General features: G+C 48.2%; 1 protein-coding gene across 1 annotated transcript; it reads right to left on the reverse strand.

Annotated features, from left to right (window-relative positions):
- Positions 1-2,027: 2,027 nt before the first annotated feature.
- On the reverse strand, positions 2,028-3,866 carry MAFA (MAF bZIP transcription factor A). Its single transcript, XM_027859819.1, has one exon. The coding sequence runs from the start codon at positions 3,202-3,204 to the stop codon at positions 2,119-2,121; it is 1,086 nt and encodes a 361-aa protein (XP_027715620.1). The 5' UTR covers positions 3,205-3,866; the 3' UTR covers positions 2,028-2,118.
- Between the last annotated feature and the right edge of the window lie 9,213 nt (positions 3,867-13,079).

Genomic DNA, 13,079 nt, shown 5'->3' on the forward strand with positions numbered 1-13,079 from the left:
AAAGGACAAAAGAAAGGGCCAGGGGCCCGGCCAGACCTGGAGGCCACAGGGATCGCGGGGATATCGTGGGCCAGGCTCTCCAGGCTGGGCGCACCTCCTTTTGCACTCGGCCTCGAGGCCCACCTCAACCTCCAAAGGCCATCAGGCTTTCAAAACAATAACAACAAAAAATAAAAATAAACAAAAACACAAACGAAACACAAAGCAGTTTAAATTAAAAGGTACAAAAAAAAAATCCTCGCGGCCTGGGCCTCATTTCCTTCTCGGCTTGTCAATTCTGGGTTTGCTAGAAACCCTGTGCGTCCTGTCCTTTCACTCCTCTTCCAGGGCAAAAAAGGATTCGTTTCCCCAGGGAATAATAAATACAATCTGGTGCATAGAGAAATGACAGCCCGCGGCCCAAGTCCGCCTGCTCCGGCCACCGCCGCAGGCCGCCAGCTGGAGTTTGTCTCCATTCCACCTGCACGGGCTTCCTTTGCCCCCCACCCTCGACCCACCCCACCCCCCAGAGTAGCAGTAATAGTAGTAGTATGATTAAACAGCATAGATACTTTCTCTTGGTTTAAATCTTTAAAAAAATAAAACAAAACAAAACAAAAAACGCCAATAGCAGTGGGAGGGCAGCCGGCAGCTCTGGGACCCGCGTTGGGGACCGGCTGGCAGGGTAGCCGCCCTACGACGGGCGGCTGAGAGGGAGGGCCAGCAGGCGTCCCGCGGTTCGGGGGCAGACGGCAGGCAGCTGCTCACTCAGTGGTCTCGCACATGCTGGGACAGAAACTTTGGGGTTAAGACTCAGAGCTTGGGGGTGGGGGGGAATTTTTTACCTCCAGTTTTTGTTTTTAAAATCATCAAGCAAAATAGAAAAGGAGAGAGAGGGAGGGGGAGTGAAATTGAATTGAATTAAGAGGGAAAAGAGACGAAGGAACAGAGAAGGAACAAATAGAAGAAAGAAAAGAGACAGGCGGAGAAGGAGACAGAGATGGAGTGAAAAGCAGAGACTGAGACAGACAGGGGCGGGGAGAGAGAGAGAGACAGAGAGAGAGAGACAGAGAGAGAGAGCGCAAAGGACGAGAGCTGAGCCCTCCAAACCTAAATTCTACATATGTACAAGTGGCCTCCTTTAAATAAGTTAAATCTGGCTCAAGTTTCCTGTTTAAAATAACCGTTCTCCATCCTCATAGCAATAAGATTAATAATAATTACTAATGATAGTAGTAGCAATAATAACAAACATTATTCCCGTGGTCAGCACCATCTTAGCCGAAGGGACCGGAGGGAACAGAGTCCGAGCAAGCAAAGTCCCCTTTCACCCACACTTCCAGCTCTGAGCCTGGAGGGAGTCCTGGACCGGGCCAGGGGAAAGGGCGGGGAGGGGCGGCACTCTACTAGGGCGGCTAGGCCGGATGCCCGCGGGCCCTGGAGTTGGAGACTGAAGTGACCGCCCGGGGTTAGGGGCCTGGGGCCGCTCAGGCCTACAGAACTTGTGCCCTGACTCGGCCCTTTAAGACTTTTCTGTGTGCAGAGTTGGGTTCTGGAGATCGGGGTAGAATTAAAAGGATGCAAAACCCGAAAGGCGCCAAAGTGCTGGAGAGGGAATGCGCCTCAGGCCCGAGCAAGGAGCCCCCCGAGTCCATACATGGCCCGCATGCAGGGAGGCCCGGCGGGGTGGGAGGTGACAAGGGAACAGCAGTTCCGAGCCGCCTGGAGAGCCGCTGGGGCCACTGCTTTACAAAGTCTTAAGAAAAGTTTAGTGGAGAGGTGACCTCCCCAGGGCCGCTTCTTCCCTCATTAGCTCCGCTATGACCCCCGATCCCTCCCAGCCCAGTCCCAAGTTAAGACTCCGGAGTGTGAAGTTGCCCCCAGAGTTCGGGGGCTGCAGACACTCTCCCCGTCAAGGAAATCCCCTCCCTCCAGGGCTTCTGGAAATTTACAAAGTTCACAGCGCCTTTGGGCCGGGTTCTCGGGCAGAGCCTCCAACGCCTCGGCAGAGGCAGAGGCAGCAGGAGCGCTGGTAAGAGAGGAGAGGGGCAGAATCCCCGCTTTGGCCGCTCCTCCGCTAGCTCCCCGAAGCCTGCCCGGAGCCCCAGCCGCGGCCCCGGCCCCGGCGAGGGGCAAAGCTCACAGGAAGTAATCAGCTGCCCCTTTGGCTGCCCCGGGGGCGGCCTGGGGCGGGGAGGGCTCTCTGGGGAAGCCTGCGTTGCCGCTGCCGGCTCCTCCGGCCGCTGCCCCGGGCCCCCCGGCTCCAGCCCCTGCCCCAGGACCTCCTCGGCCCGCCAGCTTCTCGTATTTCTCCCGGTACAGGTCCCGCTCTTTGGCCAGCCGGCCCACCTCCAGCTTCAGCTGCTCCACCTGGCTCTGCAGCTGGCACTTCTCGCTCTCCAAGATGTGCCGCTGCTGCACCCGCTTATAGCGGCAGGACTGCGCGTAGCCACGGTTCTTCAGGGTCCGCCGCTTCTGTTTCAGGCGGATCACCTCCTCCTTGCTGAAGCCGCGCAGCTGTCGGTTCAGCTCGCGCACAGACATGGACACCAGCTGGTCGTCGGAGAAACGCTCCTCCAGGCGCACGTGGTGGCCGTGACTGTGGCCCACGCCATGGTGATGGTGGTGGCCCGGGTGATGGTGATGGTGGTGAGCTGCGTGGTGGCCACTGTGGTGGTGGCCAGGCCCCAGCTCCTCCCCAGCACCCCCGCCGCCGCCCGGAAAACCCTGAGCCCGGAAGGTCTCGTAGGCCGAGGCCGAGTGGTGGCCGCCGTGGTGGCCGCTGCCGATGAGCGCCTCCACTGCGTCCTCCGGGGTCAGGTTGAGCGCCTCGGGGTTGAGGTGGTGCTGGTAGCCGCTCATCCAGTACAGGTCCTCCAACTGGGGCTTGCCAGCCACAGCCCCGACAGTTGTGGGGCCCCCGCTCGGCGGCCCGGGGGGCCCCCCTGTGGGCGCTCCTCCTCCGCCGCCTCCTCCTCCTCCTCCGCCGCCGCCTCCGCCGGTGCCTGGGCTTGGGGCACAGAAGCTGGGCGAAGAAGGGACCGAGGAGCAGGGGGTGCTGAGTGGCGTGGAGGAGAGTGAGCCTGGGGGAAGGCGGTGGCAGAAGCGCTCAGCTTCGGGGGGCTCCTTCTTCACTTCGAACTTCATCAGGTCGAAGTCGTTCACGTATTCGATGGCCAGGGGACTGCTGGGCAGCTCGCCGCCCATCGCCAGCTCCGAGGCCATCTCAGGAAGGCCCTGCCCCGGCCCGCCCCCCGCGCCCTGACAGCTCAAGGGCAGCGGGGAGGACGATGTCACCCCCGACGGGGCGGGCAGGGTGGGGTCACGGGCGAGAACTGGGGGCGGGGATGATGGGGGGGGCCGCCGGGCCTCTCCCCCCCCACTCACTACACTAGTTAAATCGGGGGTCTGGGCACGCCCCCACCTCCTGCAGGCTTCCCCCGAGGGGGCGCGAAGCGTATAAGTCCTGGTCCTGCCTGCGGTGGGCAGCTGAGGTTGGGGCGGCGGCGGTGGCGAGAGAGGGGAGCAGAGCAGAACACCTTCCCGCAAGGGAGGAGGGGTGTACGCCGGCTTTGGAGGGGGAAGGCAGAAAAGTTTGGCGGAGAGAACTCACTGAAGTGCTGGGAGGCCCCCACTGCCTCGCCTCCGCCAGGAAACTCTTTGGAGGTCCTGGTCGGCGCCTGCTTCCCGTGCGCCTTCGCTGAGAAAGTCACCCGGGCCCGGCACGCACGGGGCTCCCGGAGCGAGTGCCCTCCCGCGGCCCCACCGCCTTTCTGTCCTCGGTCGGTTGCGATCGCTGTTTTTTGCTCTCGCAGCAATTGCTGCTGCCGCCGCTGCTCCCACCTCCTCCTCTTCCCCTCTTCCCACGGTTTCCTAAGCGGCGCGGCGCGGCCCGTCCCGGCCCGCCCCAGCGTCCCCCCCCACCCCCTCCTCAACAAGATTGAAACGCTGAAGACAGCACTCAGCCCTTTTATACAGCGCAGTGCCCGAGCCCGCCTCCCCGGGCGGGGGTAACAGCCCCCAGGCCAATCGGAACCCCAGCCCGTCCGCCCTCATTTGCCTATCCCCATGGCAACCTGGGAGCCCAGCTGTCAATCTCCTGCGGGAAACAGCTGTGGGTAAGCGGAAGGGAAGAAAAGCTGGGAGCAGGAGAGAGGGGCACGGCCCCCTAGTGGCAGATGCCAGGGATTGCACACGGAAAGAGGGATGTATCGTCGTGGGGTGTGGAACTGGGCGGCTGGAGTCCAAGACCCCAGGGCCAGTCCCGTCTGGAGACGCCTGTGGGTGTCCAGAGATCTTCTAATCCTTCCATTGGCTTTGGGCCAAGAAGGAGCGCTAAGTCAGCTGGACCAGCAAGGGCGGTATGGTCTGCAGTGGATTTGGAGCTAGAAGATCTGGGTTTGAATCCCAATTCAGCTGGTTACTGTCTGTGTAGGAAGTCATAGCTTCTCTGGGTCTCAGTTTCTCTGTCTGTAAAAGGAAAGCGCTGGACGATATGATCTCTAAGGTCCCTTCCAGCTCTTAATCCAGTGATCCTAGATGCCTCTGTTGCTCCAACCCTGCATCTAAAACACCCCACAAACAGAAAATTCTTTCAAGTCCATCCTCCTATTGGGACAAACAGGGTAAACATACTCCCTTGGTGTTGAACAGGCTGCCTGAAGACACTGCCTGCCTGCCCACCAGTCCAGCTTCTAGGACCTCTAGGAGGAAAGATCTTAAAATTTAGATCTGGAAGGAACCTTGGAGACTGATTACCTAATCCAGGCTCCTCATTTTACAGATGAGGAAACTGAGGCTCAGAAAGACCTGCTCAAATTCATACAGCTTGTGAGTGGCAGAGCCAGGTCTATAATCCAAGTCTTCTGATTCCAAATGTAACTGGTTCCCACAATTCTCTTCTGCCTCTCCATTGTTGTTGATTACAGTATTATCATCTCCTAAACATTGTACAAATGCATAACGAGGGGCTTCACTAAACTGGGAGCCATGGGAACAGAAAGGATGGGAAACATCAGACAGCCTCTGTGGAGGCTGAAACAACAAGATTTGATGATGGGAGAGGAAGGAGTCAGCGATGAAAATGAGGTTTGGATCACAGGAAGGATCAAAGGTGTTGCAATAGGAGATGTAGATTTGGGAGTGTGGGGCGGGGGGAGACATTCTCTACCCAATGTAGTGTTTTTTGGTGAGGAATCCGCATGGAGCTGTCCAACTCGAAGTTGGAAATGTGGGTCTGGAGATTTTTTTCAAGGTGATGGTAGAAGCTGTGAGGGAGGGGGTTGGGGAACATGGATAAACTAGGGGAACATCAAGTTAGGAGCCAGGAAGAGGAGCTGGGCCCTCAATGCTGTTCAGCGTCTCTCTTCTGTATTATCAACTCCCCACAGCATTCTCCACAGTCAACTGTTGCAAACCTTTTTTTATTCTCTCTAGCCCTGGAATATACCTCCAATGGCCGATGGCTTCAGATGTGAGTTCCTTCAGCATCCCTCTCTTTATTCTTTTCTCTTTTTTATTTGCTTATTTTAAGCCATTAATTAATTAAAGCAAATCGCTCATTTTAAGCAATAAACAATAATCAAAATACTAAGTGGTTTCTTTAAAAAAAATTTTTTTTTGGAGACTGGGACTTCCTATCTCTCCCAAGCTAGAAGTACAGTGGCCACACGTGGGCCTGATCTCAATACTGATAAGTACAGAAACTTGGGCCTGCTCTACTTTTCTAACTCGGACTGCTTTCCCCTCTTTAGGTAGCCTGGTAGCTCTCTGCTCCTGGGGCTCACCATACTGGTCCTGTTCTTAATAGGGATACTTTATTGGCTTTAGCCCCACTGCAGCTCAGAACCCCCAAGTCCAAATAATCCACTAGCCTCAGCCTCCCTGCCAACAGGGACAACAATTGTACACCACTAAGCAAGTGTCTTTTAAAATGAATTTTATTAATTCTTCAAAGAATATTCATCCATCCACCCATCTATCCATCTATCTATCCATCCATCTACTTATCCATCCAACCATCTATCTAGGTATCCACCTACCTACCCACCTATCTCACAGTCATTTCTGAAAATATCTCCCTTCCAATCCCAATTCAACAATTAAGTAAAAACACTGTAGTAGATACAGATACAGGAACTGCATGTGACAATGTATACAATGTTCTGTCACGATAGTCCTCTACTTCTCTGTCATGAGGAAGCATGCTTAATTATCTTTTTTTTCTGAACTCTTGTTTTTTTCCAATCAATCAATAAACATTTATTAATCATATACAATATGCCAGGCATCGGGCTAAATGTGCAAAGATACAAAGATAAAGCAAAAACAGTCCCAATGCTCGAAGAGCTTATATTCTGGTTGGGGAGACTTATAAGACACACATGGAATACGTGGAAAGTAACCTGAGAGGGAAAGCCATGAGCAGTTGGAGGGACTAAAAAAGACATCTCGTAGAAGGTTGCATTTGAGATGAATCTTGAAGGAAGTCAGGGCTTCCGAGAGGTGGAGGTAAATAGAGACAGTTCTAGGAGTAGGGAGTAATCATCACAAAGGCATGCAGACAAGAGATGGGATATTATGTATAAGGACCAGTAAGTAGGTTAGTACTTAGGCTGGATTATAGAGTGCATAGAAGGAGGGACTGTGCAAGAAGACTGAAAAGACAGGAGGGGGCAAGGTCATGTAGAGGACCTAAATGAAAAACAAAAGACTGTATTTGATCCTAGAAGGGATACATAGGGAATTACTGGAGTTTACTGAGTAGGGGGATTGACATGGGGAGATCTATGCTTTAGGAAAACTACCCTGATGGCTGGATGCTGGATAAATTGAAGAGGACAGAGACTTGGGGCAGAGAAATCACTTAGAAAGCTACTGATGAGTCCCTGACCTAGGATGATTCACTGTTCGAGTGGAGAGGAGGAGACAAATATGATAAATGTAGAGAAAGAAATAACAAGATTTGGCAACTGATGGGATATGGGAGAAGCTGCAGTTGATAACATGAGTGACTGAGAGGAGTGAGCATCAGAGGGAAGTTTAGGAGAGGGGTGGGCTTAGGAGGAAAGATGAGCTCTGTTTTGGACATGTTGAATTTACAATGCCTTCCTTTTAGTGACATTTTCATCTACACAGTTGTAATCACTGTGGATTGGTTTTTTTGGGGGGGGGGTTCTGTTCAAGTTTACTCTGCATCCATTTATACAAATATCTCCATGTTTCTCTGAATTCTTAATTTGACTACATCTATAATACCACATTTTTTCATCCATTCTGCAACTTATGGGTACCTCTGTTTTCTTTCTTTTCTTTTTGCTACCACAAAGAACGATGCTACTAATATTTTGCCATATGTTGGGTATTTGTTTCTGTCTTTGACCTCCTGGGATCAAAGAGTATGAACTGTTGAGTCACTTGATTTTGTATAATCATTCCAAATTGGCATTCAAAATGGTTGGACCAATCCACAGATTCACATTACTGTGCCTGTCTTCCCACAGCTCCTCCAACACCGACTGTTCCCATTGGGGGTCATTTTTGCCAATTTCAGGGTATAAGGTCATATATCAGACTTTCATTTGTACTTCTCTAGCTCTTTGAGGTCAAGGACTGTTTTAATTCATCTTTGCAACACAGCATCTACCTACCATAGTCCCTGGAATATAAATATATAAATGCTTGTTGACTAGTAACATGACACATGTACTCAAATAGCCATTTATAGTCTGCATTTCTGTTCGTAGGTATCTCCAACTTAACACGTTCAAAGGGTTACATATCCAGAGCAGAACTCATCTTTCCTCACACCCTTTTTCCTAACTTCCCTGTTTCTGTAGAGAGGACCACCATCCTTCTAGTTACCCAGGTTCAAAGCCTCAAGAGTCATTTTTAACTCTTCATTCTTCTTGATCCTATAGGATAGTATTCTGGGCATGGAGGATGATTAATGGAAAGACATTGGAATTTGGGAGATGGAGTGTTATGTGTGAGGAACAATAAATACTTCAGTGTAACTGGAACCTAGAGTATATGAAGGGGAGAGGGGGGAGGGGTAAAGGGTAAGGAGACCGAAAAGGTAGGAAGAGGCCAGGTTGTGAAAGATTTTAAATGCCAAAGAGAGGATTTTGTATTGATCTTCAAGGAAACTGGAACCCACTAGAGTGTACTGAGTGGGGGAGTGGGTAACATGGTTCGATCTGCACTTTAGGAAGATTATTTTGGCAGTTGGTCATTCAGGAGAGAGGTTAGAGCTCACAGTCTAATGGGGATGAGATGAGAGGAGGGGGTGAGGTGAGTTGTACAAACATACAGGCTGAGTTAAATGGAAGACGTTTGTCTGAATACCATTCTAGTGCTTTCCTATTTCACTAAATTCATTTTAGCGATGAGGAGACCTACAATGGAATTGGTTTGTTGAAGGTAACCAAATGAGCCTTGAGGAGAACAGAAAAGATCTGGAACAGCTACTGAGAAGAAGGAATAGGCCATCAGCTAGAGAAGGAATATGAGGACTGAGAAATAGCATTGAGGGCTTAGCCCAGGTTACACAGTGTAAATATGTAGTGGAACTGATTGGCACGGTAATAAGAGTTCCTCCAGCAAAGCTCAGAGGCCAGGAATAGGAGAGAACAGTCAGTGGGATTTTACCTGGGGTTAGGGAATGGAGAGGAAGATATATGGGAAAGTCAAGAAGGCTGAGACCATAAGTGAAATGGCTCACCATGGGGTCTAGGCTGGGCAAGAAACAGGCTAGTGTATGTCTTTGTTCAATTTAATTTACCGGTTCCATAGATAATCAGTTTTTAAATTTTTTAGTCTCAGGAGTCCTTTAGATTTTTAAAAACTGAGACCCTCCCCAAAGAACTTCTATTTATGTGGGTCATATCTATCAATATTTACTCTATTTGAAATGAAAATATTAGTATTATTATAAAAATAGTTTTTACCTCAAGGATCTCCCCACCCTGAAAAGATCTTGAAGGCTCCCAGGGGTCCCAACACCACACTTTGAAGACTGTAGCAATAGAATTTCCTCAGCTGGTCATGGATCAGCCATACCCCAGCAAGAGATCACTCAGAGTCACTTAACTGCAGCATTGGAAGGAATCTTGAGGTCATTTAGAACAACCTCCAGTAGAAGCAGGGATCCTTGTTCCATCTCAGTACTTAGCACTGTTGCTGGTGCATAGTAGGTGCTTAATATTTATTGACTAACTCACTACCTCCTGAGGCATGCCATTCCACTTTTAGACAGTTCTAATTCTTAGACTGCTTTTCCTTATAATTTAGTGAAATCTGTCTCCTTTTAGCACTCACTAGTCTTAATGCTGCCCTTTTTATATACCATTTTGTATTTATCCTCATCATATTTTATCTTGTTAGCATTGCATAGAAGAATATGCTGGATTTGGAATCAGAAAGATCTGGGTTTGAAGTCCAGCTCTGCCAATTAATTACCTACTGTGTGACAATAGGAAAGTCTTAGTTTTCACATCTGGAAAATGGAAATAATATTATTTGTCTTACCTATCTCACAGGGCTGTTGTAAGGCTTAAAGGAGATAATGTATGCAAAGTGCTTTATAGATCATAAATCAATAGATAAATGTGGGCTCTTATCAGATCCAGCTCATTGTTCTCATCTACAAGGACCCTGGAAGGCACCAAAATATTTTAATATTTTGAATAAAATTCCAAAGGAAATACCAGAACTTGGAATACTTGATGAGATTTTTATGGGGGGAAAAAGAAAGAAATGGGATTTTTTCTTTACAAGGTATTGAAGGATATTGCATCAGTAGTACAATGGAATACTGAATTTGGGGTCAGAAGACCTGCCTTCCAATTTGAGTGGTCTCTCTGGGTATCCATTTTTTTTTCATCTGTAAAATGAGGGGGTTATACTAGATAAATGTTAAGGTTCCTTTCATCTTTCAATCCATGATCCTGGAGTGATCTTTCTGGGTCTTGATTCTGTTCTCCACTGTGTTAATCCTCGTCCTCTTGGCTTCATGTCATTCTCAAATTGGATAACAGGCTGACCAATCCTTCAGGTTGTTGATGCAAATATCAAATAAAATAGCTGTGCTTTCTACGAGCCCTCCCTCCATACTGACATTGAATAATTAATCAATACTCTTTGAGTTGTCAGTTGCAAATCCACCTAGCTACGCTGTGGTTAGTTCACATTTCCCATCTTGGCCACAAGGATCTCAACTCAATAAGCATTTGTTAAGCATTGATTATGCGCCAGACTGTACTAAGCAGTAGGAATAGAAATACCAGCAAAAAAGAAAGACAGTCCCTGCCCTCAAGGAGCTTGCAATCTAATAAGGAGGATGGAGAAATAGCTACAATGGGACATGGTGGCAAAATTCCAAGAATGAAGGATGACTGGTCTCATGAAAGACTTAGTCAAATACAATGCTTAAATTCAGGCAAAATACATCTCCAGTGTTTCTTTGAAAAAAAAAACTGTCCAAAAAAAGGAAATTATATTAATCTGGCATGACTTATTCTTCACGAGTCCATGAAGGCACACAGTGACCACATCTCCCTTAGTTGCTCACAAATGTTTCTTTAATGATCCAATATAGAACTTTGCTATGAATTATGGCATGAAGGTTTGAAGGATTTATGATTTTAAGAATGGAGAAATTGTGGCAGCTAGGTGGCGCAGTGGATAGAGTACTGGCCTTGGAGTTAGGAGGACCTGAGTTCAAATCCAGCCTCAGACACTTGGAACTTACTAGCTGTGTGATCCTGGGTAAGTCACTTAATCTTGATTGCCTCACCAAAAAGAAAAAAAAGAAAAAAAAAAAAGGAGAAATTAGGATAGAGCACCAGCCCTGGAATCAGGAGGACCTAAGTTCAAATCTAGTCTCAGACTAGACACTTGGCACTTACTAGCTGTGTGACCCTAGGCAAGTCACTTAACCCCAACTGCCTTGCAAAAAAATAAAAGAATGGAGAAATTTGCTAAGCTCTAAGTTAGATTGCCACTTTCTTGTTCTGCTGAGGCAGTTAGGTGGCACAGTGGATTAAGCACTGGGCTTGGAATCAGGAAGACTCGAGTTGGAATCCAGTCTCAGACACTTACTAGCTGTGTGGCCCTGGACAAGTCACTTAACCTCTGTTTGCCTCCGTTTCCTCAATTGTAAAATGGAGATGATAACCGCACCTACCTTCCAGGGTTGTCGTTAGGATCAAACAAGATATTTGGGAATCACTTAGCACAGTGTCTGGCACAGAACGGAAGCTTAGTAAAAGCTCGTTTCCTTCCCCTTCCCTTGTTCGCTACCATTCTTTCAAGGCACTGACCAGCACTTGTATCCACCAGCTTTTTCAAGACCATAAGATGTTTGTCTGGGTCTGAGGATCTGAACTCACTGAGCACAAGCAGATGCTCTCTTACTGTTTCCTCATTTACTCTCTGTTGCACCTCCCTCCTAACCATTTTTAATCTATTTTGCCCACATGGCTCAAAAGTGAATGAATCAATGAATGAATGGGTAGATACCTTCAAGACCCAAAGGAAATAAAGCATGATGGAGAACTGAGGGGTTGATCCCCTAGGGGCAGGGGGCCGGTTACACAAACCATTTGTAAGGGGGATCCTAAGCACAGCAGAAGGTATAGATGTGTGTGCAAACTGGAATCCAGACACAGAATCTGTGTCAATGCTCATTTCTTCATTCTCTTTTTTTTTTTTGGTGAGGTGATCGGCGTTAAGTGACTTGCCCAGAGTCACACAACTAGTGAGTGTTATGTGTCTGAGTCCAGATTTGAACTCAGCTCCTTCTGACTCCAGGGCCAGTGCTCTATCCACTGTGCCACCTAGCTGCCCCTCTTCATTCTCTTGTCAAGACTTCTATGAACTCTTGGAATGTGTGCAGGGTATAATCCTGAAGAGTCTCTAATTAGGCTCCCACCAGGAGGCTCAAAGGAGCTACCTGTTACCACTTGAAGTTTTCAGGCAGCATTGAAAAGAGTGATCTGCATTTGGCCAAAATCCTCCTTACTCGTGAGAGAATGTATAAAGCAAAACTCAGTTTAACACCTCTGAAAGGCCAACCCCATATGCAGAAGACTGGACCAGATCTAAGCTAACCTTGGGACATGTCTTCAAAACTTCTACTTATTGTACATCTTTAATAAAGGCTTCTTTTGCTAGGATTTACCTTTTTTCCCTTAAAATGCAAATTAATAAAAAAAATTCCTTTTAATTTAATTTAATTACTAATCTATACGAAGCATGTTGGTTCAGAGGAAAGGTTTAGGAGACTTGAGATTTTACCTAGAGGTAGGGATTGGCATGGACGATGTAAGAGAGGGTCAAGAAGGTGATCGGTGCTAGGATTTTGTTGGGACTGTAATGGAAGGTTGACCATGGGGTCTAAGCTGAATAGGAAGTAGGTTTAATCTTATTTGCTGGTTCCATAGATTTCCCCAGTTGGCAATGGATTAGGTGTCCCTCAGAGATTGGTCTCCCAGAGTAATTTCATTAGTCCAGGTTCTGTCATTAAGTGGATGACATGAGACCTTGGGTAAGTGATCAGGTACCTTTGCCGAGCCTCATTTTCCTCTTTTATACAAAAAGAGTGTTGGACTAGATGATTTTGAAGGTCCCTTCTGGCTCCAACCAACTGACTTTTTGGAAGCCAGAAAACTAATGGTATCCTTAGGCTGTGTTAAGAGAAACTGTCCAGGGTGAGGAGAGAGAATGGAAGATAGCCTGAAGAACAGAAGTGGAGGAAGGAGCACATGATATCTGTCCTAAAGTATTTGAAGGACTGTTATGTAGAGAACTGTCATGTTTGGTCTGAGGGCAGAATTGGCCTCCTGGTATAATGAGAAAATTAAGTCCATCCTACTTCTTCTTTTCCCCTTCTCCACATGTCAAAACACCAAAGAATCACAAATTTGGAGAGCTGGATGGGACCTCAATGGCAATTCTAGTGCAATTTACACTGGAGAGGGAATTCATGCTGTAATGTACCTGAGAGGTGGTCATCTAGCCTCTGGTTGAAGAAAAGGACCACCCAAGGCAGCCCATTCCACTTTGGGACAGCTCTAGTTGTTAGCTCCTCCTCCACCAAG

The sequence above is a fragment of the Vombatus ursinus genome, unplaced genomic scaffold (genome assembly GCF_900497805.2).
Source record: "Vombatus ursinus unplaced genomic scaffold, bare-nosed wombat genome assembly UNPS02014173.1, whole genome shotgun sequence".
In the NCBI taxonomy this organism is placed as follows: Eukaryota; Metazoa; Chordata; class Mammalia; order Diprotodontia; family Vombatidae; genus Vombatus; species Vombatus ursinus.

What these genes read in the sequence shown, in the direction of transcription:
- MAFA (XM_027859819.1), bottom strand. Translation starts at nt 3,204, where the DNA reads ATGGCCTCGGAGCTGGCGATGGGCGGCGAGCTGCCCAGCAGTCCCCTG.